Source organism: Tyto alba, unplaced genomic scaffold (assembly GCF_018691265.1).
Source record: "Tyto alba isolate M040663 unplaced genomic scaffold, T.alba_DEE_v4.0 Super-Scaffold_23, whole genome shotgun sequence".
NCBI lineage: Eukaryota > Metazoa > Chordata > Aves > Strigiformes > Tytonidae > Tyto > Tyto alba.
In genome coordinates, this window is record NW_024881297.1 from 7,242,234 (window position 1) to 7,266,248 (window position 24,015).

At 43.3% G+C, this 24,015-nt stretch overlaps 1 protein-coding gene across 4 annotated transcripts; it reads right to left on the reverse strand.

The window, feature by feature from the left end:
- Positions 1–246: 246 nt before the first annotated feature.
- On the reverse strand, positions 247–22,201 carry ABCG2 (ATP binding cassette subfamily G member 2 (Junior blood group)). 4 transcript variants are annotated; one of them, XM_042796966.1, is made up of 16 exons: positions 21,997–22,201; positions 16,571–16,783; positions 14,605–14,664; positions 14,020–14,134; positions 12,680–12,832; positions 12,116–12,273; positions 11,257–11,408; positions 10,687–10,791; positions 8,963–9,210; positions 6,409–6,491; positions 5,248–5,337; positions 4,504–4,628; positions 3,211–3,365; positions 2,255–2,344; positions 1,467–1,564; positions 247–1,000 (listed from the first exon to the last, which is right to left on the reverse strand). In XM_042796966.1, the coding sequence occupies exons 2-16, from the start codon at positions 16,774–16,776 to the stop codon at positions 850–852; spliced, it is 1,989 nt and encodes a 662-aa protein (XP_042652900.1). In that variant the 5' UTR covers positions 16,777–16,783; positions 21,997–22,201; the 3' UTR covers positions 247–849. The 4 variants fall into 4 exon arrangements, with proteins under 4 accessions (XP_042652900.1, XP_042652899.1, XP_042652902.1 ...); XM_042796965.1 differs by having other exon boundaries at positions 8,963–9,213; XM_042796968.1 differs by lacking the exons at positions 14,020–14,134; positions 14,605–14,664; positions 16,571–16,783; positions 21,997–22,201 and adding an exon at positions 13,472–13,767 and having other exon boundaries at positions 8,963–9,213.
- Positions 22,202–24,015: the final 1,814 nt, after the last annotated feature.

Here is a 24,015-nt window from a genome sequence, read left to right on the forward strand (position 1 = left end):
CATCTGGAGCAAGGGGAAGGAGACAAATGACCCTTGCTGCGTGTGGCCGGGAGAAAAGCTGGCCTGCCAGGAAAGGCTTACTGCAACCTTCCCACTCCTACAGAGGTGGTACCATCCTGATGAGCTGTACGCTTGAAATTGGTCACTATAAAAAAGGCCAAGGGCTCGCAGCAGCAGCAATAACAGGACAGTGAAGATGACTTGCAGTTACACACAGAAAATGCAAATTTCAGTGCAAACTGGCAGAGTAAGAAAGTACACGGTCACCTTTATTTTAAAAACAGTGTTTCTACTCCTCAAGTTTGGTAAGAAAAACTTCATGGCATCAATCAAGTACACTCTAGGGCAGTAATGATTCCCAAGTAGAAACAGGCATGAGACGTGCACAGGGATGGAGAAGGTGTTTTTGTCGCTGTCTCAGGTAGGCCGTGACCAGATGAGCAGTCAGGACTGCACTGATGTCCTGATAAGCATCACTTTGGACTGAATTACTTGCTAGTGAATGTAGGTACTAATTAAAGTATGAAAACATTTTTTTTTTCAGGTTAAGCCATTAAATATTAGTTTAATTGTTTAACAAATTCATAGCTAGAAACACAGCAAGACTGAATAGTCTCTTAAAGAAATGAATAGTTGTATCATTTTTATGACAAAGAGGACTGAGGCATGCTAAACATTTCAGCAAAGTACATTAATACTAAATATTTAATATACAGGGTTGGCATTCACATTGTTGACTTGTGTAATCATAGAAGTACAAAGGAAGGTCTCTTAAAAAAGAATCAAGTAAGTTGCACAGTCAGTTTATCAAACTACTGAAGAGTGGGAATTACGTTTTTCATTCTGGTTTTAAGAAAACTTCTTCATCAAGTGCAGTTTCAGGTATGCAATGATAAGGAATATTACTGTCATGCAGGTAAGAGCCAGGTGGTTCTGCCACAGGCCCCAGCTACTTGCATCAATGCCTTGATTTTTCAGATATTCATCTCCGGTACACCACCTACAGATAAATACACACACATTTATAAACTTAGTCAATTGGAAGTATCTGGGAAGATCCCTTGAAGTTTTAGTGTGATTTCATGTCTACAGTAGGCCAAGCAAATGCCAGCTGTATGTGACTATTTTAATTTCTATTTGTAAATTTGGTTTTCTTGTAGCTACCATCAGTTTCCTGTAGGAAGCTGAAATGGATTTTGTGAGGCTGCATAACTGTAGTGTGTGTTTCAGTAAATGCAGTTTAAAGAAAAGTAAGAAGCATAACGCCAGATATTTCTAGTGTTATAAATACTAAATACAACAATAAGCAGAATGTTCTCTGCAGACAGAATGCAAATACCCAGTCAAATCTTCATTTTCCATATAAAAACTCCAAGATTCTGCTGGTCATCAGTGAGTATCTCACAGACTGATGCTCTAGGACTTTGTAAGTGGTGGGATTCATTTTAATGTACCAAAATACTTACGGCTGTCTTATCTGTCGATAGTTATCACTGCTGATTAAATTTGTGTCATTACTGCTGCTGCAAAAGTTCAGACCAGTCAATTCACTGATTTGCAAAGCCTTTTAAAACGAAAGAAACAATGACAACAGAAATTAGTAGGTAAGGGAATGATACATTAACAAGATGAAATATAGTTAAATTCAAGTTTAGTGTAAAAATGTGATGGTATCGCTATTTATTATGTTGGCCCAATCCCCATTTTTTTAACTGAGCAGCACGGTTCTTTTTCTTTTAAAAGAGGAATGTATGCCGTCTACACACTGCAATGCGTGTGCGTCACCAGGCTTTAACCTCAGACTAGACTATTTCTGCACAGGCATATTGAAGCCCAAATTTCCATGCAAAACATCACCCTGGCTTAAATTATCAGAAATTAGGATAAAAGTTTTTGACTGGCAATTTTTGTTTGATTGATGGAAAAAAGAAGAATTGTTTTTTAGCGATGACATTGTTCTTTACTCTGTATCATTTTTGCCCAACTGCATTCCAGTGGTTGAGGTTGTTCATGTCTCTTACGTGAGGCGTTTCCAAGTTACAGAAATGAGCTCTTCTGAACAAGAGTGCACGCTGCTTCATGAGAAGCCTTTCTTGTTTCAGGATACTGCACTATATTCTGAGATTGCTGCATTTAATTAGCTTGCCTTTTGCTCATTAGCCCGTAAAGTTTGGAGTTTTCTTTATCATGAGTAAAGACATTCCTTTCTAGCAAATCTTTTCCAAGTCTGTACACAGGAAAATACAGCACTTACTGTCATTCCGTATCGAGGGATGCTAAAGTATTTGAGCCAGGAGAGCCAGGACATGATGCTTGTGAGATTGACCAGCAACCCAGAAAAAATCTAGAGGCAAGGATTACAAAAAAGCCCCAACAGCAACAATAATAAAAAAACCCCTCAAATTACAAATTATATGCTGTTACCATGTGTTCTTCTCTAGCTCTAGGCTCTGCTTCTTCAGATTAAAAACAAGTGGGGAGGCATTTCTAGAAGAAGAAACTCTTCCAGTGGAAGAACAGGGGAGAGGGAATCTGTTACCCAGCTTTGGGCCATAACCCCACATGGTCCTTCTCCCAAAATGAGTAACGGGGAATACTTTCACCCGTGCATTAAACCCGGATGCTTCCCGCCTGTGGGTCCCACATGGGTTCACAGGAACTCTCTGCCATTCCTCGGGTGTGTGGAGGTGTACACTCGGTTTTGCTTGTGTGCCCCAAGTCTGAGGCAACGTGGGGTTTGGCTGTTGGTTCAGTGCTGCCTCATTGTTTATGGTGCCTGTCTTCTACCTGCGGCTGTCGGTGTGTTGTCTGGTTCTAACACGCCCAACGGTTGCCCCTGCAGCTGGGGAGGGCGACCACGGCAGCGGCCTCAGAGAGCAGGAGGCTGCGGGTCATGTCCTCAGCCAGCCAAATTTGCCTTTGGCACAGCTAAAGGAGAGTGAACAAAACGTAGCCGGAGGAGGACAGAGGCACCACGCTCCCTCCCTCTCACACCCAGCCCCCCCCGCTCTGGTTCGTTAACAGGACAAAGCAGAATACTCAACCCCACAGTATCAAAATACCCAAATCAGACAAATCAGGATATTCCACATGCTCGACCCCATAGTCTTTTTGCAGAATTCAGTTGAAATCTGTGCTGGTAGGCTTTCTAGATTTCGGCATTTCTAGGATTTCAGGATTCAGTCTAGAAAACCGAATAATGCTACTCACAGTCATAAAAACAAATGTGATCGTCATGAGCAGGTTTGCTACGGCGACCACGCTGTGTCCTGCTGCAATGGCTAGTGCCATCGAAGTGGCCGTGTAGGACACCATCGTAAGGGTAAACATCATTGTAAAGAAGGCTTCTACTGTTGGTTTCAAACCTGAAAGGTCGGAATGAGAAGGGTTTCAGGATGAGGCTGCCAAAAGCTCTGCCGTAACCTGAGCGCTAACTATCCTGACTGACGGAGTGTATCCTGCCTACAGAATACATTTTTTTTCTGACAGCACAGGCTCCGTCACTGAGACCCGAGAGTGCAGCGGGGCTTGTGAGAGCCCCTCGGTGTGCGGCCTGTCAGTGGAGGGCAGGATGGACCCGGGGTATGCCTCTAACTGCACCAACACTGGAGACAGCAGAACGGGTAGAAGTTACGGTACTGAACTCCGCACAGCCCGGGGCCAAGGCTTCGCTGGGGCTTCAGGTTGCCTATCGAAGGAGAAATATCTAGCGCACTTCCACGAGCAGCGGTTGGGCAGCATTTCACATGTTTCCAGCAGAGAGGTCTCCGCGTGGACCCAGTGGCCTTTGGGGGGCTACGGATTTGGTAGCAAGGTCTATCTCGCTCCAGTTTCACGGTTTGAGTGCCGCTTGCTGACGCGGCCTTGTTTCCTATTCCTTAGGGGAAAAAAAAAAAAACCTCAGACCAAAGCGAACTGTGATTATTTAAAAATTTTGCTTGCACTTTCAAGCTTTTGGGACATCCCAAAAGGATATCATGATCTGAAACCTTGCCCTATGAAAACGGTCTGCTTGGGACGTGTTTTGAGGATGTTTGAAGCTGTTCTAGGTTTGTAAAAGTTGATGCCAGCAATTTTCAAAGTCCGCTCAATAACCAGAAGGCATTTCACAAGAACCAGCCGATATTAATTCACACAATATTAATTTCTTAAAACAAAACTTTTTCTTTGATAGGTGTTCTTGCAAGGGTGGAAGAAGTACCTTGCAAAAGTCGGTGGAAGCTAAGATGACCATAAATTAAAAGGAGCAAAGCAAGCCGATGCAGTAACGAGTATTGCAACGCTTCCTTCTGGGGACAGCGGAGATGAGACACGTCACAGTTTCTGACATCAGTGCTTAAAGCTTTGAAAGTTTGTCTTTTCTATAAACAACATGGTATGCTAAAAGCAAGTGCAGTAACCACTACCAGGCTTATAGAATATATACAAGCACATATATAAAATGTGAGTGCCTTGCTGATTTTTTGAAGGGGTTGTAAGGGGGCTGTAGGAGACCATACTTGCCTAACATGAAGTAAATTATACAGGTGAAGATGATGCTTGGTATAGTCCTCATGGGTATTAAATCAGTAATTAGCTTTGAGATGAAATATGCAGATGTTCTGTAGTACCCACTGATATATTCATGTCTGGAACATGGAGATATACAGCGTATTACAAATTTAATCACTGAAACCCAGTAAGATTATTTTCACCTGGAGACAAATGAATTCTAGCTCAAACAGGAAAAAAAGAGTTCTTTCACAGTTAGGCTGTAATGAAAATGTCCAGTAAGCCACACACTAGCGTAACGGTGGCATTTTCATCTGCAAATGAATATGGATACTTGTGCACATCACTTTTAGTAAATGAATGTGTCATGTTGTCAAAACAGAGAGAGAGAAAGTTTAAATAATTTTCCTTTTCTGTACAGTATAATCTACATAGCTTTAAGGAATCCAGTTAGTATTTACTGTCCTCATTAGCAAGTCACAAACTTGTTAATACCTAAATTGAGTATTCAGGGTTTTTTTTCTACATATGTTAACAATTTTAAACTCTGAGCCGTTCGCAGTCATAGGTACCATTTGGGGGGTCTGCAGACAACTCACTAACAGGCTAAAAGAGTACATTTGCAATGAGCACAAACAGTGAAATAATTTGAAAACTCTGCCCAAGGTGTACTTAAATGACAATTAGCTACACCCGGGCAAACAAACAAACTCTCTAACAGTAGTCCCTGATAACTTTTTTATATGTCTTACTTACGTAAATATCTTTTTTTCCACAACAAAGAGTTCAATAGCTGAGATGCTGCTGAAACACTGGTTGGTGGTCAGAAAGAACATTGCACCCACTCTACAAAAAGCAAAACACCAAGCTGTTATCAAAAATGTGATGTAAACGAAATGTTTCCACTACAGCATACATAAATCAAGCTGTAGTTCCTGGAGCTTGGCAGTATGTGACGTCCCATCCTGAATTTGACGGGAAAGGTCTTGGCTACAAGTCTGACTCTGTAACAAGCCTGAAGAAGACATGGTACAGGCGGTATTTGTTATTCACGCGGAGGAATAGTATGTTCCCTGATGCAGTCAAAGGATAGAAAATTAACTGATTTTCCTTTTCTTTCTTTTTATGTAATTTCTTGACACACTAAATATTCTGTCAGTGAGTCATTTGTCTGATGCAAATGGTGAGAAACTGAGTAAGCAATGTGAGACTTTGTTTTCACCTTTGCACTAAAATTCAAGGCTTCGCTTTCACACTTTCATATCCGATTTAAAACTGGTCCATCTTTAAGTAAATGCTGTGAACTGTTTCAAGACCAAGAACCCAGAGCTTGCTTAGATGCAAACCCATTTGTCAGGTCATGTACATACAGCTATCAAAATGACACATAGACCAGAATAATTTTAAAATCTAGCTTTAGGTTCACCTTCTGACTTACTGCCGGTAAACTCAAGTGTGTGTATATGGAAGTAGTTGCAAGACTACAGTTTTAATTACTCAGGTTTATGTAGCCAAGTCTGTATGTTTTAATCTTTAGTCTTTTTATCTTGGGGAAATCTTTGCAGAAAATAAGTTAATATGCTGCCATGCTGAATTAAGCCTTTTAAATACGATGTCAGCTGCCCAGTGTTTTCAGCAGCCTGACTGGCACTGAAAAATGTCATCCTACAGAAGTGGCATTACTCACTTCATTTGGACTGCTTGTCCAGGTTACAGCGTGGCAGGGCAGAACCTCATCCCCCTCTCAGTTCTGCAGGGACCTTCCTAGAGGCAGAAGACCGCCCTCACTTCAAAGTCACTAGCGTAGGCTCTCATGAAGAGCTTGTGGGTTCCTTCTCAGCCTCCAAGCTGTTTGTTATCGCAACGATGAGGAAGCTTTATCAAAGTTTTGCAAATCCATTACCTAAACGGACTAACCTGTTCTGTAGTCCAGCAGAGTCCTCTTTAAGTCCAAAGAAAATGGCACCTACAACCAGTCCCAGGAAAGCTGTAACACACAGCTAAATGAAAAAAAAAAAAAAGAAAAGAAGAGGGAAAGTATTATTCTCATTCTTTTCAAAGCTTTGATTAATTTTTAAAAAATATATAGCAGGTGAGTGTAGATTGGCAGGAAGCGTTTTCAAGAAGGAGAAAAGCTATCCAAGCTGGGAAGGGAGTCGACGGGGCGGTCAGCAACCTGCCAGCACCTCGGCACTGGGAGCCGTGCTCCACGGTGACCTCGGAGAGGTGCCTGTGGGAGCCAGCAGCCCCCCTGTGCCGCCTGCCCACGGCAGCAGCCCCCCGCTGCCACCCCACGCAGGCGGGAAGGGGGGGACACTCGGGAGCTTTGGCTGCTGCCCGCCTGTCGGCGGTGGCACTGGCCGGAGGCACGTTCCCGCAGCAGCATCACAGCTTTTCCCCGACCGCCTTCCTGCCGGGCCGGATCCGTGGCCCAGGGGGAATTGCTCTGGGAGTGCCGGGAGGGTGCTGGCACCAGTGATGGGAGGGGGAAAGCATCAGGGGCCTGTTGGGGCACATTAGAAAGAAGGAGTAACACCTTTCCCCCCCCCCCCCCCCCCCCCGAGGAACCCCAGCATCACAGCCAAGCTCCTTTCCCCCACCGCTGTTTCAGCCGTTCTCGGGCGTCGTGATTAAATTAGCTGGTGATGTGTTGCAACATTGCTCCTTCCTCCCAGCTGACACTCGCCACCATTCATCCTCCTTGGGACAGTCGGTGACTCCCCATCTGCTGCCGATGACAAGGGCAACTTCAGTTCTAGGGCTGACCACGGCTCTTCAGCGCAGTGCTTCTGGAGGGGTTTCTCTGGACCCATCGCCGTGCTACTTGTGAATTTGGCAACCAAGAACCGAAAGCAGTCTTTCCTGACTGCTGGGTTAGGGATGACCATTTATTTTCATGATCCACGGTGTGTAATTGCCGGGCTCTATCACACATCTTATTCACAGGATTGGTTTTAACACCAACAAGATACTACGATTGGGCTATAGGTGTACTGTACGACAATTCAAATAGCAAACACCAGCTGCCTCAAGGATATCATTTAAAAGACTGAAATGTGTACATCACACTTTTTAAATGCTAAATACAAGTGACAAAAATCTCAGCAAAACTGATGGTATCAGGCAGTTCTGTCATTTTTAAGCCTGAGCAATGCGTGAATCATAATACCATAAACCACTTGATCCTTGGTACCCTATCGCTAAGATCCTGCCGAAAGGAGCAAGTGTCAGGGATAATTCAGCTCCCGAGCCAATTGCAGTGGAAGGCAGGGATCATATCAAGACCAATTTGGAGCAGATTAATGAAAAAAGGCTTAATGAGCCGTGCACCTCTCAAAGAATGCTTGCAAAATCCATCCCTAATGAGGGTGGGGAGATAGAAAAGATTGTGAGAAACAAGTCAGGACCATTAACCTTGGGGTATTACGAGATCCTTGAGAGCCTAATTCTTGTCACAAGGTCAAGCTTTTACAAAGCAATTATTAAGGATCTCCATAGTATCAACATACAGACACACACCCACACGTACTCAAAGCCTTTTAACCTCAGGGATTCTGTACTCATTTCCCCTCCACACTGGCCGTTTGTTCACTCATATAAACCATGATGAAGATAATTTATACTCCTGGCTCAGAATCAATTTTTCTACTGGCTCCTCTAGAATTGCTCAGAATTGCAGTGGAAGTTTTGCTGGTGCTGGGACTGCAGAGTTTGGCTCATGAATTAGGGATTCCTGAGGATTAGTCATTCTGCAGAGATCAGTGGGGCATTCTTTATTTTTGAAGGCAGCGTGCAGCTTTGAAGAAATCAACGCTTTTGGTGTCGATTCTTCTGAAAAAGCAACACTAACAGGGCCAGTTATGTAGAACATGCTCATCTGTGGCAGCTGTTAGACCCTATTTTTGGTCTTCATCACGTCTTCTCCAGAAGGCATCGCCATTATGAACAGTCAAATGACCAAACGACACACACGTTACGAGACTGTGGAAATATTTTTACACTTGAGCCAACTACCAGCACTTCACTGTGTGCTGGAGTTTAATTAAGTACACAAGTGTAGTCTGTTAACTTTCCCTGGTGAGGGAGAAGATTTGAGGCCAAACCCCACAGTGCCACGCCTGGACAATTAGAGTCAAGTCTGAAGAATGTTCTTGAGCAACTGTGTGAAACTACTTGAGAGATAATCTGCTCCTGGCTAGGAGCAGCAGAATATGCTGCTGGAAAAAAATCTTGCCTCCCAAAGTCTTTCAGTAGTCCAAAATTAATTGCCAAACAGTCTCTCATAGTGCTCATGTGGGAGCATTCAGAACACCTTCTAGTGAATCAGATTTCCAGACCTTGAACGCTCTTTTTTCTGATGCTTCTTGCAGTTAAAGTATCAAGAGATAAAAACCATCCCAATGACATATCTAATACAGGACTGGAATAAATTAAACGTATACCACAAAAGGATAGATACAAATAGCATTACCTGAGCTATGGAAGCTTGAGGGTTTCCAACCAGATTTTTAAATGTGCGCTTGGACACCCATTTCAGCTGATGAAGGAAGGAATTAGCATATGTGATTTGTCGGAAAACTGTTTTTGTCTTCTTTTTATTTCCCAAAGAAATATTCTCTAATACTGCTTTTGTTTCTTGGTAGAAGGCAGAGTTGGAGTATTTTTCTGCTAACTTCTCAGCCAAGGTTTTATCATATTCAGCGCATTCTTCAGTGCCCTCTGCTGAAAATATTAAAAAGAAATATAATCATTTCTGTAAGGAATGGGAAGACTGTTTAGGAGTTAAGCCAGGAGAGTTATGTTGGGGTGGGGGAGTTACTAATGAACCAGAAGAATTAATATGTGTTAATATGTTCCAGTGATTCACTGCATGCAGTCTCCTAGCATGCAGTTCAGAAGAGCTGGTATAAATAAGACCAAACCTCTGTGTTTGCTTGTGCAACCTGTCCCACAGGCAGCGGCTGCACAGCAGATTGACTAGGTAAACCCTTGTCTGCCGATGGAGTTTCAAACCGGCAGCAATCTGACTTTTAATCAAAAAGTGATTTTTCCTCACTCTCCCAGGTTGCTGTAAGTGATCTGTTTCACAGATCTGATGAGATAACCCCTGACTTCCCGGACTTTTAGATCCAGGTGATCCTGCATGTGTCTACTTCAGTCAAACTTTTGAGTCTGTCATAAAAAAAAATTCAGCTGGAGCTCCTTTTTTTTCTCAACTGTAGTCCAGGGTTTTCTTTTCCAGTGTCAACTATAATATTAGTCAGACCCTGAACACAGTCGGCATTTTTGTAAAGATTTTGGTAAAGATATAGTGAAACTGTGTGTTTGAACACATAGCACATTCATTATTTCATTTCTCTTTTCACTCATGTGAAAAGAGTGTGCTGTTAACGGGTAGCAACAGACAGGAGGAAAATGCATGCTACTGAACATAAGTGAGAGTTGATTTGTTAGTTTGGAGATAATTTCTGCCTTACCACAACTTCAGGGAAGCATCAAGAGAAGATTGGTCCCATATATCTACCTCCTCCCACCCTACTCAGGGGAAGGAAAACTGTAATTTCATAACAGATAAACCATTTCTTTGGGTAAAAAGTACATAACTGCATCAAATTATGTCCTCCCTAATTGGAACAATTGTCCTGGTTTATCATCTCTGCTTCTGCAGGACTTCAATTGGTTTGCCTCAAAGATGAAATAAGCTCTTTCTCTGTGTTGAGAGGTAACAAAACAGATTCTTATATTTCCAGACATTATAACTTCAACACAGGAAAATATTCTTTCTCCTTTACCATCTTATAATTTGAGTGTGACACACAAGTATACAGGTCAGTTTATGAAGAAATGAAGAGCAATGATAAATTACTAAATACCTATTTATGAGAGGCAAACTGTTCTTGCATATCTTGTATAGTAGGGCTGTATGTGAATTTGGTACTTATTTCAAGTTATGCTAATTACTTTCCACATATCAACAAAAAGGACTTAGGAACGGTGTGGTGTTTTGTTTTTTTTTTTCTTTTAAAGCAACATGGATCAGTAGTACCTAATCCTCTCACGCATACAAGTAACTGCACACTTGTACAACACGGTTATTAGTTGTTTGGCACCTGTGAGTGGTTTTTCTGTGTTGTGCTGGACACCTCCTGGCAGAACACGTGTTGCGACAAATCCATGCAGCTCTGGGTTTCATACCTGGGTTAGTTTCATCGGCCTTGCCCGTTGACACCGCGGTGGAGTCTCCATTGATGATGTCCAGGAAAAAGTCGGCGGGGTTGTTGTACGGCTCACACTCGTAGCCTGCGGTGACAGCATCACGAGCCCTCAGCGGCGGTCGCGCGGCTGGCCGGCAGCGGCGCGTGGCCGTGAGGAACGCAGCCAGGCTGCTGTGCCCGCCGAGCAGGCTGCCTCGTAGGCACGGCAGGCTCCACGAGCTCCGTGCTTACCCCAGAGGCGGGTGGCACTGCCCGGCAGCTCTACCCGTGAAAGCAAGGCGACCGCTGGCTACGTGCCCCTCTCCGCCCTAGCCTGGGCTTTGCCTAATTAAGATGCGCCTAAGAGCAGTTGTTTAGAGGTCAGCCTTACCCTCCAAACCCCCGTGTGGGTCAAGAGGTGAAAAACCGAGAGAAATGCTTAACCTGTTAAAATCCCGGGCTTGCTAATACGCGCTACGTCCAATTCTGATCAATCGCTATCGGCGTGTCGTTGAAGTTAGTGCAAATTAAAGATGCTGCTGCAGCTGGCCCTGCTGTGACTTGTGCTCACCGATAGACTGGAAGTACTCGATAGCACGCTGAGTGGGCCCGTGGTACAGCACTCTCCCCGCAGCCAGCAGCGTCAGGTTGTCAAACAGTCGGAATATGGAGTACCGAGGCTGGTGGATGGAGAAAATTATTGTTTTGCCTTGTTTCGCCATCCTGAATGTGAAGGAAGACAGAGATGTTAGCTTTGCAAGCCAATTCAGCATTTAGATAAGAGAATTTGCAAGTTCACTTAAGCCTTGATTAAGTTTGATTAACTTGGCGTGCCAGAGAGGAGAGGGGGAAAAAAAAAAAAAAAAAAAAAAAAAAAAAAAAAAAGAAAAGGTCATATTTATAGTATCTGTGTGAGAAAAGAAAGTTCCTTCTTGCTGGGAATGTTGTTGGAGGGGAAGGTCCTGGGAACATTCTAATGCAAACAGAAAGCTCTGGAGGGAGGTGTTTGGGTCCTCATTGCTTGTAGTAAATGTAAAATGATATAAAATTTGCAACTAGAGAGTGTGCTGTGTTTGTTTTCTAAAGATAGGCCTGAGATTTTTGTGATGGGGAAACAGCCAGCTGTGTTCTAACTACTGTCCATATTAAAACCGATCACCTTACCAGGTGGTACAATAGACTGTTTCATCCCTTTTCTGACTCAGGCAGACATGAAAATAATTGAAGCAGCCCATGACAACTATCACAGACAAACAGTGAGAGAACTCATACAGCCTTTTTCCTACCCCCTTTGCTGCTTTGGCCCAGTGGTAAACAAGTACATGTTTCATTTCCCCGTTTGCTCATTCTAACTGTAATTTAAGTCAAATACGACTGAAAAGTAGCAGAGTTGAGTGGTGGAAACAGGAAGCTGTTTCCAAGGCCATCACCTTTTCAGTAGCAGTAGGACAGCGTTAGCAGTGCTGGCATCGAGTCCGGTAGTTGGTTCATCCAAAAACAAGATGGCAGGATCCGTGATGAGTTCCATCCCAATATTCGTCCTTTTCCGCTCTCCTCCAGACACCCCACGAGTGAACTGGGTGCCAACCTGTCACAAAACAAGTTGTGTCATTTGACCTGATGGCAAATACCTGGGTGAACAGCATCCTACATGGCAGCATCTGGGAAGAGCTGCAAGAAATTTTGACCCTACTGTCAGGTAGAGATGTAGATTTTACCTCACACATAGACCATTTCTTAATGTTAGTATTACTTGAGGTGTTCTCTTTTTCTCCAACCACAGACTACCTTTCCCCTTCCTGCAATGTAATAGCATATGGCAGTATCAGCTCAGTGTCTGAACAGATCACCATACAGAAATGTTATTAATAATTGTATTACTGAAATAGTCTGATTTTACCCTTTTTTTTACCTGCCTTGTTGATCTATTTGGTTAATCAAATAAATCATTTAATATTTGTTCATGATTTAAGCACCATATTTACATGACTTACCTTGGAATCTGCCACTTTGCTCAAACCCAGTTCCTTGATGATCTGATTCACTCGTTCATTTTTTTCCTGTTCCTTCACTGAGTTTGGTAAACGGAGTGCTGCTGAGAACTTCAAATTTTCTCTTACAGTCAGGGTTCCCATCACCACATCATCCTTCATTAAAAAAAAAAGGAAAAAAAAAAAGTAGATACTCGGTGATTGCTTAGCAATTTCTATTTTTTCCTCTGAGAACTGCATCTATCTGTGTTTTATGTTATCCTTGCATGCAGAGGGACGGTAAAAACTGCCGGGGCATGGGGAAAGGTGCATCTTCAATGCCTGTGTCATAGCAGAGAGTTGATTCTGTGCACGTAATTATATTTGCCGTTATTCATTAAGCAACAAAATATAGGAACATCCTCCATCATGTATGATATCAAAATGCATAAAAAGCGACGTGTTCCAAACTATCCCTCAAGTATTCTTACCTTACTCGGTTTTTTGGAGGTATCAAGTGAGATACTGAAGGTCTAAAGGGACCTACGGAGCCATTAGAGCTCAGGTCGCTACTGCTGTGCGTTTAAGGCAGCCTCAGCTCACCACAGGTAAGAGCAGAGAGGAGAGAAGGAAGGAAAAGAGAGAGAGGTTGGGTCCATGTGCATTAGTGGAGAAGGTTTTCTAAGCTTGTTTCAGCAAAGGAGAAAGGTGGGGTAGGTTTTTTCAGATTAGCTGCTTGTCCCTTGTGAAAGGAATCTGCCAGATGTAGGAAGTTCAGAGAGTTGCGTGTGATTTGAGAGACTACATTTCTGTTACTTTTCTGTAACATGCATGAATTATAAGGGATTTTCATAGATGCACCTCTTTCAGGTCTTGATAAACTGCAAGGCATGCTGCTGAGCATGGGTAGCGGGGAGGGGAAAGAAATTGAGAGGGATGTGTCTTTCCTTCTTTTGTCCTTCACATGTCTTTCTCCCCAGCCCACCCTGGCAGGACAAAGGTTTTCTCAGAATGGGACTTAGTGACATTGTCCCTGAGCAAGAGGAGGCACAAGCTGTATATTACCAGAACACATCATACTTGGAAAATACCCCATACTTATCTGTAGCCTACAGCTGCTCCCCCGAACGGAGAACAAGGAGGGACCCAAATCATCCATTCCCATTGCCTGTAGAGCATTAAGGAAAGAGACTCAAATACAAAGCAGGGTCTCTTTCCCAGTGAGGGTGGACGTGTGGAGAGTTGCTACTGCACCAGCCTCGGACTCTTGGATCAAGGCAAGGTACTTGCAACACTGCAGCAACTTCTTACAGCTGCAGTCAAAAGGGGACAATAAAATCTGTAGAGTGATAAAAATTACTTACCTGTACTACGTATCCAGAGGTACATTTAAAGTTGGCAGGCTGAGGAGCTCCATTGATCAAAATATCACCAGAAAGCCCATGGGGATCCTTCCTTGCAGCCAAAATGTCGAGTAGACTAGGAGAAAAGTTACTTACTTTGTCAGATGAGCGTGCAGGAGGTAAGTTCTCTGAACCACATACACAGTTCATGGAACACACAGATACAGAAAAGCATCCCATGTTAAACACTTGCTACTTAGAAAACCCCCAGCAACTTTCAAGGGCCGAGGTTTTTTTGTCCTGGTTTCCTAAGGAAATGAGATCTGTGCAATTTAATTGTCCATTTGTGTCCATTTGTTCAATAATATGAGATTAACCTAGATTCATATGTAAAGATGGTGTATCGGGAACGTGTGGACAAAAATTGAATTAGTTCTTTGTCATTGCCTTTTTTGAATTCAGGTATTTCTCAGAAGCCAGTGAAATTTGCACAGATCTAAATGAAAACAAAATCTTTCTCTAAAAGTATTGTCCATTACTGCTAAATATGTGCAGGCTAATTTTCTCCTTGGTGTAATTTCTGAGTAGGGCAAAGAGGGCACTTACGAAGATTTACCGCTGCCAGTGGGTCCCAAAATTGCATTCAGTCCCGGTCTCATGATGCCACTGTAAGACAAAACAAACAGGTTTTACAAAATAGGGTGGTTTTATCTCTCTTACTGTTTCATCTGGTAGGCTAGCGCAAATCATTTGTAGAACTACCTTCTGCATCCTGCTAATTTTGGAATTAATGAAGCTGCCCGATAACAAACAATATTTATGATCAAACTCCACCTTAACTTTTACTCCTAATTCAGGAAGAACTAATCTTCATATAATGAAGACAATACAGAAACTTGAATAAAATGTAGCAAAACCTGTATGTATGCTTCTTCCCCATGGATCTCTAGAAGCGAATAACACACTTTCTTTAACCACATTCAGTTCTAAAGGTATCACTCTCTTAGCAGAGAGAACAATGGTCCCTGTAGACACAACATACTAGGGATTTGTCTGTACTTACAGAAGCTGCAGTTGATAGTTTCTCTGTATCTGATTTTAAGCCACATGAAACTTGAAAGCCAGATAGAAAAGGGTTTTAAGTGTTTGGGTAAAAGACCCTATAGAAATGATACAGTATATGAAAATACTGCTGCCTTTTTAAATTTTTTTTGCTGGAGCACATGAAAGCATCACTGGTATTTTCCCCTACTAGCCCCTAAGCTCTGTGCTCAGCAAGACCCACACTGCACACACAAATGCCTGTCTGTGTGTTCTGATGCCAGGTTTACCTTGAACTGCACTCTGGTACTGGTCATTATCAGCAATCCAGGTACCAGTGATGTGAGTACCTGGCTGTGTGTCTGGCCCAGTACAGCTGTTCTCAGGGTCTAATGACACGCAGCCTAGGAGGCTTGGTTTTGCTCTTCCTGATGTATATTTGTTTCCTGAAACTTCTTATTGTGCAAATTTATGGTTCTACGGATTAAGAAGCATACTCGTTATACATATGTTATGCTACGTTACATGTGATTTTAACACAAAAAAACAGTATGTAGCAGAACAAATGCAGATGTTGCATTTTCTAAAAGGGAAAAGCATCATGTATGTTAAACATTGGTCTTTTAAAATAAAAAACACAAGAGGGGCCTTCTGCCCACATCGTTTCCAATGACCAATGTCAGTCAATCGAGTTACCATAACATACAGCTCTTGAGAAGGGTAGGAAATATTTTAAGAGCTCATGTTTAGTAGGTGTGTATATTGCATGAGCAAAGAGAGAAGAACAGACAGAGCTACACAAAATTTATGATAGAAATTGGAGTTAGGGTTCTGAAAGTCACAGATGACTTGGAATGGCATGTTGTGTGAGTACTTGCCACTTAGCTTATCTACTGAACTGTGAACAGGCAAACTTTATACATAGATTATTGAACAAAGGCCATAACGATATGATTCCCTTACTGCAGTAATGCTCAATGTTGGGAAAAAAACAACCAACCAACCAACCAAACAAAACAAAAAAAAAAAAAAGAGAGGAAACTTTACATCTCTTCAAAGTTAACCTAACCCTCATTTATATTAGTGTCTTATACATTTTAAGTTAAAACCCCAAAATTAACCATCCCAAAAGCCACCTTAGGGAAGGATACGCAAGGATCGAGGACAGGCTGTTGGTACCCCAGTTAAACACCACCACACAGTGGGAAACTTGCCCAGTAGTGTAAAATAACCACAGCTGGTTCCTGCGTCCCAGTGCCGTCCCTCCCTGGGGCTGGGGGAAATGGTGCCCAGCAGTGGGAGATCTCTCTTGTACAGGTTTGGCTCTAACAACTCAGGACCACCGAGATCTACGCAGGAAGCTTCAGCACAGCTGATAGCAAACATGAAGCAACCGTATATCCATATAAGTTTTCTAAATCTTGATCAAATTCTGTATATTGTGCTTAGTGGCTCAGTGACATGAGTGGACTCAGCTGTCTGAACAGAAATAAAACATACACATACTCTAAAGAGATGTATAAATACATACTTGACATCTCTCAAAACTTCTTTATCAGCTGTTTTTTGACAACACAGGAACCCAGTCTTCATCTTCACATGGTAGCAAATGTTGTGGAAAGTTAATATGCTTCCTCCCCTGCCAGCTAAGTCTGGAGAGGGCTGCTTTCTGCTGGGGATGCCGTTTGTATTCCAGTCTGACATCTGAATGCTTAGGTGTGGCTGGCCTGCTGCCATTTTTCCTCTACAAATGAAAAAACAGAAAGGGGGAAGATTTAATTAGGTACGGAGAGGAAAGATGCGTCTGTTGGGTCCCGTGTTCAGCACTGGACCTACTGCAGACCTTGCAGATGTCCACCTAGGTCTGTCTCTCTCAGATAGGAAGTTTGGGTCTTGTGGGCTCACACCTTGAGACGACACGGAGCTGATGGGGAGCTGGGTTTGCCCTATTGCTTCACACCACCTGCGGTGTTAGGGCGATAGAAGAGTCTCCCTCCACCCTGATGGTCTGTGGCGGTGGGTTGACCTTGGCTGCCCTCTCAGGTGAGCCTCTGCTCTGGTTCCTGGAGCACGTCCTCCCCCTCCTTCTTCACTGGTCTTTGGCATCTGCACCAAAGTTGCTCCCACATTTTCTCCCTCGTCTCTCGCAGCTGCCGTACAGCATCTTTTACCCTTTCTTAAATAGGTTTTCAGAGCGGCGCTACCAGCACTGCTGACACACTCAGCTTTGGCCAGCGATGGGTCCTCTGGTGCTGGCGGGAGGTGGCCGTGTCCGGAACGGGGCACCCCTGGGTCCCTTCTCACAGAGATCCCCCCAGCATCATCCCCCTCCAGCAGCACCCGGCCATAGGCACAACTGCGTCTGTTCCCCCAGCACAAGCAGCTATCTCTCACGGCGGGCACGAGCGTGACATTTTTCTTTTTCTGGAGGGCTGCCCCTGGCAGAGAGGTCTGTGCCTAAACTGCATGCTTATTGGAAATCACAGGTACAACAGGTAACTCGCCAAAAGATTGGCTCAAAGTCACTGAGGTCCAAAAGGACCTCGCAATCTGCCCGTCCACTTTGTCAGACTTCTTTCTAGTTTTGAATGTGCTTAGAGTTTGCCCGCTAAATACTCTTTTAAAGGGGTGGTTTGGAAGTAGAGATTCTCCTCCTACCCCTAGTGCTCCTGTGTAATTGTAACAAAATCTAAAAATTGGTGGTTTGGTTTTTTAATCAAAGTTATTTTGCCAAGGGTATAGGAACATGGAAACTGGCACAGCTGTCAAGTAATACTCTTCCTTGGATTTGTTTTCCATGTAAAAACCAGAAGGTAGTTGTGGAATAATCGAGGTTATCTCACCTCCCTTGTCAGGCAGGCTCCTGCCACCTGCACCATGGGGACATCCCCACCTGTCCCTTGTGCATGCAGACCTTTGTCCCCTCTGCACTCCCTAAGTGGCACAAGGTTGTTTAGGTGGGAGGCAGGATCTGGCCTCTCTTTACATATCATGTTGACTCCTTGAAGTCTAATTGCTTCATTTGTCACTAATGGAAATGTTAGTAAAGCAGTAGTCCGTGGGCACCGAGAGGGGACGTGAGCAGCTAGGAGCTCTGGGATGATCAGTACCATACCTTAGCATAGTTATACTGCTTGCAGCAAGAAAGAAGGCAAATTATGACACTGTTTCAGACACACCTAATGAATTTGAGAGCAGTTAATAAAATGAGCCTCGCAAAAAAAAAAGTCGTTTAATCTAACACAGTCATATGGTCACATAAAAAAACCCCAAGCCCTTATCTTGTTGGTTTGCTAAGGTTGCTTGACAGACAGCTGAAGTCTCCTTTGTGGCTATCAGCTCAGTGAAACTGCTGGAAGACCTACTTTCAGCAACAGGCCTATCTGCATGAAAAGACTGAGTCCTCTGTTTCCCAATGATGCTATCCCAAATCTAGCCCAAGGTTGCCTCATCTGACAAAACTGAAGTCTTCCGTGCTGGCAAAAATATAATATTTATGTTTTAGTAATCAGTAATCTTGGCCCAATTTTCCTACTATGAAAAGAAAGTGTGTTCCAAATATATTTATAATGGGACTAACTTTAATTTAAGCTCAAATGGGATTTTGAGTAAATTGAACATCAATTATATGTGCAACATTTAAAGTCTGGAGGCTGATAAACTGTCTACACTCTCCTCTACTTGTGCTGGAGAAGACTTATCTTGCCTGCAAGAGGGCAGCTAATTTTATAAGGCTTTTTTATAGACGTTTCTGGGAAAATCTGGCTGGACATCAATAATTGAAATTTGAAAGGATGCTTTGATAAAGCAGAGATGTGCATTCAGAACCACAGTGGGAACTTTTCACTTACAAGTCTCACCATACACCAAGTAGAAGTTTGCTAGCATGCTGAGCAGGGTAACAACTACTCAACCGCAGAGTCAACACCACAGATAGACATTACAAAATCCCTTGAACTGTTGAATAAACAGCAGTACGGTCTGAGTGCAGAATTCTTCAGAAGACAGTGTGACTCTGACCTTGATATATCACCGCATCTATAAGGTACCTAGATCAGTATTTTACTTGATCAGATATTTTTCTCAGCTTAATGTTTCAGTATTCCTGATGTTATGAGCAAATGAGGGAGAGTGAGGTAAAGTCTGACCTTAGGCATTATCAACAGAATAGTTAAATTCCTTGTTTTGTTTGGGCTTGTTGTTTTTTTTTTTTCCAAAGACCAGCATAAAAAACCTAACTCTGTACTTGCACTGAAATTTCAGAAATGCTCTTTAGAAAACAAACTTTTCATTTAGGAATGAAAGCGATTCAATCTTCCAGACTGAATTTGACTGGGAGACAATAAGCACAGGATCAGAAACTATTTTCATAAATACAGGACTTTCACAGAGTCATTTTTAAGAAAAGACAGTACATCGAAGTTAAATTTAATTTACCAATCAAGTTATGATTAGATTGTACACATCTTTGCAAAGAACACTGCAGAAGCCAGCTAAATAAATCAGCTACAAGAAGAATTAGACATATCCATAACAGTCAGTCCCTAAATGGCAGGAAACCTCCCTTTCAGGAAGGCCCAAGCCCACTGATTGCCCAAATCGGCCAGAGAAAAATAGTGTTCTTTGGTATCATCCCTTGCAAAGGCATTGGCTACCTGCAGCTATGAGTAGAGGCTGGACCTCTGGTCTAGCTGGAACTCTGGTGTAAATCAGCATGGCCCTTCGTGGCTGCAGCATGCTCGTGCTACTTGCAGAGACAGGGTGGGATGCTGTAGGTTCCCCCTGATGGCTGCCCCTTCAGGGAAAGGCATATTTGTGGGCATACACCAGTTATCAAAGTGAAAAAAAAAAAAAAAAAGATCTGCTTTTACAGATATTAGGTTATCACTGAAAATAGCATTTCACACTTTCAGAGCTACAAAAACTTATTGCAGAAAGAAATGGCAGAATAGGCATTCATTTAAAACTTGAATGGTCCTTTATCGGTTGCTCTGTGAAATCGGTGTTAGCCATCTCTCTTCTCCAAGCAGATTAATTGCATTTAATGTGACATACAGCCATGAAACATTTTAAGTCAGAGCATGTGCAGGACAAAGAAACAGCCATGGTGAATGTTAGTCAAATCAATTTTTATGCAAACTGAAATTCTTTAAATGAATTTTCCTAGACTCGTTGCCAATGGCTTACAAATACCTACTTTAGATCAGAAATGAGCAGGAGGCTCAATGACAATACGTACTGCCTGCTGTATTCAGAAATACTGGTTAATATGATAAAGTGTTTCATATCCTCATCGTATCAACTCTGGGTATAATACAATATTTTTGCATCAGCTAAATATAAAATTTATGAACTCTTCAGGAATTTTACAAATGTAATTTGTTTTCCTGAATCTTTGTAAAAGATTTTATTGCCACTGATTTCAGCATCAATTTCAGTTCAAGCTTAACAGAAAAACCTTTTCTTCAGAAGTATTTAGTCTCAGAAAATTTTGTCAGGAGGCAAAGCACTGGATCTTGAGATTTAACCTCTTATAAATGACAAAATGAAACTATTTTCTTAAAAACTATCATGAAACCTCTTTGCCCACTGTTTCAATGCTCAGGAAATGAAATTCAGTACAGTCGTCACTTTCCTCTGTACTCTTCTGAGACTTGTACAGTCTCGCTTTCCTCGCATACACATGGACACTAAACAAAAACATAAAACAACAAAATGCACTACAAAGTTCCACTGACTTAAACCTACTTGAACCACAACAATACCATCCCTGGGGTCTTCAAGCAATTTCAGTAAATGCATTTGTATGCCTTAAGATATATTGTCTATATAAAAAGCTAAGTAACATTAATTCCTGCCAGTCTTCCCGCAAAGCTTTTGGCACTGGAGGACTTTGCAGTTCAAATAGAAAAAACAATAGTACAAGAGTGGTAGTAAAATTTTGAATGGCAAAATTCAGAACTGCATTTTAATTGATTTTTTAAAATAAAAAAAAAAAAAGTTAATCGAAGTATTTTATCTCTATAAAGAAAAAGCATTGAAATTACTTCTAGAGAAAGAGTTTTAGAGACACAAGCAGCTTTTGGAAGAGTTTTCTAAAGGAAACTGGTTCAAACCCTTCAAAAAAACAGCCTGTTTTATTTTTTCTGAATACGTGAGCCTGACAGAGAAACCATAATTAAGTGAGCTATTATTTCTCTTAAAGTGTACGAAGTTTAGTCGTGCAGCCTGAAAGCTGAAACAGTACAGTATGTACTGCAAATTCACAGAGGTTGTAAGTATACCTTTTTTTTTTCCTCTTTAGTCGCATACATTTGCAGGGGTATAGACTGGCCAGAGAATGGATGTGGGCATGCAAAAAGGGCAGAACAGCCTACTATTGCCAGCCTAGGACCATACAGTCCTCTTTCTCAGGAGCATCCATAGGAAATTAAAACCATTTGAGTAAATAAGGGTAATGCGATTCAGGCAATCTGTAAGTTAATTGCCAACCGATTTACTAGGGATTTGTAACCTGCCTTCTGTGAAAAGAGCCCTGTGTGTTAATTGGGGACCGAGAAAGCAGTGCTCTCTCTGTGCAGGCTTTCACGCGCGTGTTAGCTGCGGTGTATTAACATGCATGGGCAAACTCCAAGTATGGTAGCTCCTGCAAAACATTCTAACTTTTCACCTTTTTACTGGTTTTAATTAAGCCTTGAGGCTTTCACCCCCCATTTATAAAACATATTTTCATTATTTCATTTCTTGACAAATTTCTCAGTAAAATCCCCTGCAAATCTGGGAAAAGGTAGGCAAGCGTTTTGCTGTGTTTTGCTTGGCTGCTGGAGGAAAACAGCTGCTGAAATTCCTTAGTGATGGCAGAGTAAGCAATTCACGGGCAAGGAAGCAAGCCACTCCACCGAATTAAATCTATCCCAGTAAAAGGAGTGAACTGCTGCTACCAACTCACTCACTTACCAGCAGCACGTCTGGGTCGGCGCTGCAGGGACGCGGGAGCCAGGGAAGAGCGGAGAGCGTGGCGTGGGGGAACGCAGCCGCGACGGCTCGCTCAGCTGGCAGGGCAGGGCAGGGCAGGGCAGGGCAGGGCAGGGCAGTCCCACCCGTGTCACCACGTCTGCTGCAAAACAGCGGCGGGCTGGGAGCTGGGTTCCCCGCGTTCCCTCACCCCGGGGAGTCTCCACCCTCTCCCTGCGCGCTGGGGAAGCCAGAGGGCTTTGTCAGGAGGGCAGGGCCAGGACCAGACACAACTTTCACCTTTTTTTTTTTTGACTTTATTTTGCCTTTTTTTTTTTTTTTTTTTAGCTGGACAAGTCGTAAGTGGGGTGCAGCGCGGCAGCCCACCGGGAGCTGCCCCAAACCCACCGGGTCAGTAGTGGTGACGTTTGGATGCAGCACGGCATCTCCACCTGCCAGAGGCTGGCAGCGGTGGCCGAGTCCGGCAGGGCTGGCGGGGCGTGAGGAAGGCCAGCACGGCACATCAAACAAGCCACAGCAGGTTGTGAAGCCTTCTCCCGCCGTGGCCTGCAGGCCGGTACTACCTTGGCATGTTTTCCTTCGGTTCAAAATACTCGCAAGAATGCAAAGGCTGTACTGACCCCATCCGAGCGGGTTTTCACGGGGCAATATGTAGGCGTGTAATTGATGCTGTGGAGGGAAACAAAGCTTAGGCAGCCTTCGTTATATGAGGTAGGGGCATTGGTCCCTGGCACATGCCCAGCCCAGGGCCCGGGAGCTGTCCTAACGTCTGGGGCGGCACCGATGACAGGGCACGCCGCTTTTCCCCTTTGCTCCCTGGCATGGTTCTGCTCGCCGGGGCAGCTGTAGCCCCTGAGTCCAGTCACGCTGAAGGTGAGGTCAGCCAGGCTCTGGGGGGTGCTGAAGGAACTCCCCCAGTTCAGCTGGGCTGACGGCGCTTGGCCAGCGTCCCAGGCACCATCCCACGGGAGGGCTCTGCCAGCACTTTGACAAGAGCACGGACCCGTGCGGTCACAATCATTCTTCTTGGCAGAGGGGAGCAGAAGAGCACATGTTACAGATGGTTTCCAGTTAAAAGGATGAGCTTTATGCTCTCGTTTTCCTAGCAAGACTCATAACTAACCAGTAAACACCAAGGCTGTCTGTAAGAGCTGTCTGTATCAGAACATCACAAGGACAGCTTTTTTAGCTGGCTGTAACCTGGGGTGGATAAATATCTCATCGTTCAGGAAATGTGCTCCTGGGATCCTGTTCTTTCCTTTATCGGTAATTTTATCATAACTAACTCTGTACTGTATTTATACAAGATTTAGAAGCATCCGAGCATCTAGTGAAAACCATTGCACAGTCCCAGTAGAATTTGAGAAGGTGCACATATGACCAAGTGCAAAAATACTGTTACCTCATTCAGGGAGTGTATCTGCAGTTTGGCCTGGAAACCTCAGCAACCCGTTCATAGTAGCAGATGTGGGCTAATCCCAGGCGAGTCAGGAAAAACCAGAGTGTTTGGGCAGGACACAGGCAGAGGCGGTTATCGCTCTCAGTGTGACTGGCATTCATGCTGAAACAAAGCAAAACAACAGAAAAATAGGGATGAAAAACTACAGTTTTTTTTGGTTTTTTTTTTTTTTTTTTTCTCACAGATATTTGCACTACTGTTAAAACCCAACACGATTTTGGTTTTTAGTTGTGGGCACAGGTATCCTCCTGATAATTTCTGAGTGGGTCAATACACAGTAGTTCCTGTCTTCAGACATGGAGAAGAACATCTAAAGAAAATAGACAGCTCATGCTTTCATTACAGTCTGAAACACTTTCTGAAAGGTATTCAGCCTGTCTTTCTGTAGTTTTGGGACATGGCTGGCAGTTATTTAATTTCACTGTGAAGTTCTCTCTCTTAGAGCACGTGTACTAGCGAGGCTGCTGGGACTGTGTTATCAACTCTTCTAGTTGCTGAGATGATTGACAGTCTTCTATAAAGATAGTACAGAGCTACTTATA

Excerpts from the sequence above, each read along its gene's own strand:
- ABCG2 (XM_042796965.1), bottom strand. The coding sequence starts at position 16,776 with ATGGCAGCAGGCCAGCCACACCTAAGCATTCAGATGTCAGACTGGAAT. Across the intron at positions 14,135-14,604 it reads ACTGGCAGCGGTAAATCTTC|TCTACTCGACATTTTGGCTG; the intron begins GTAAGTGCCCTC and ends CTTTTCTCCTAG. Across the intron at positions 12,274-12,679 it reads GCAAAGTGGCAGATTCCAAG|GTTGGCACCCAGTTCACTCG; the intron begins GTAAGTCATGTA and ends GTTTTGTGACAG.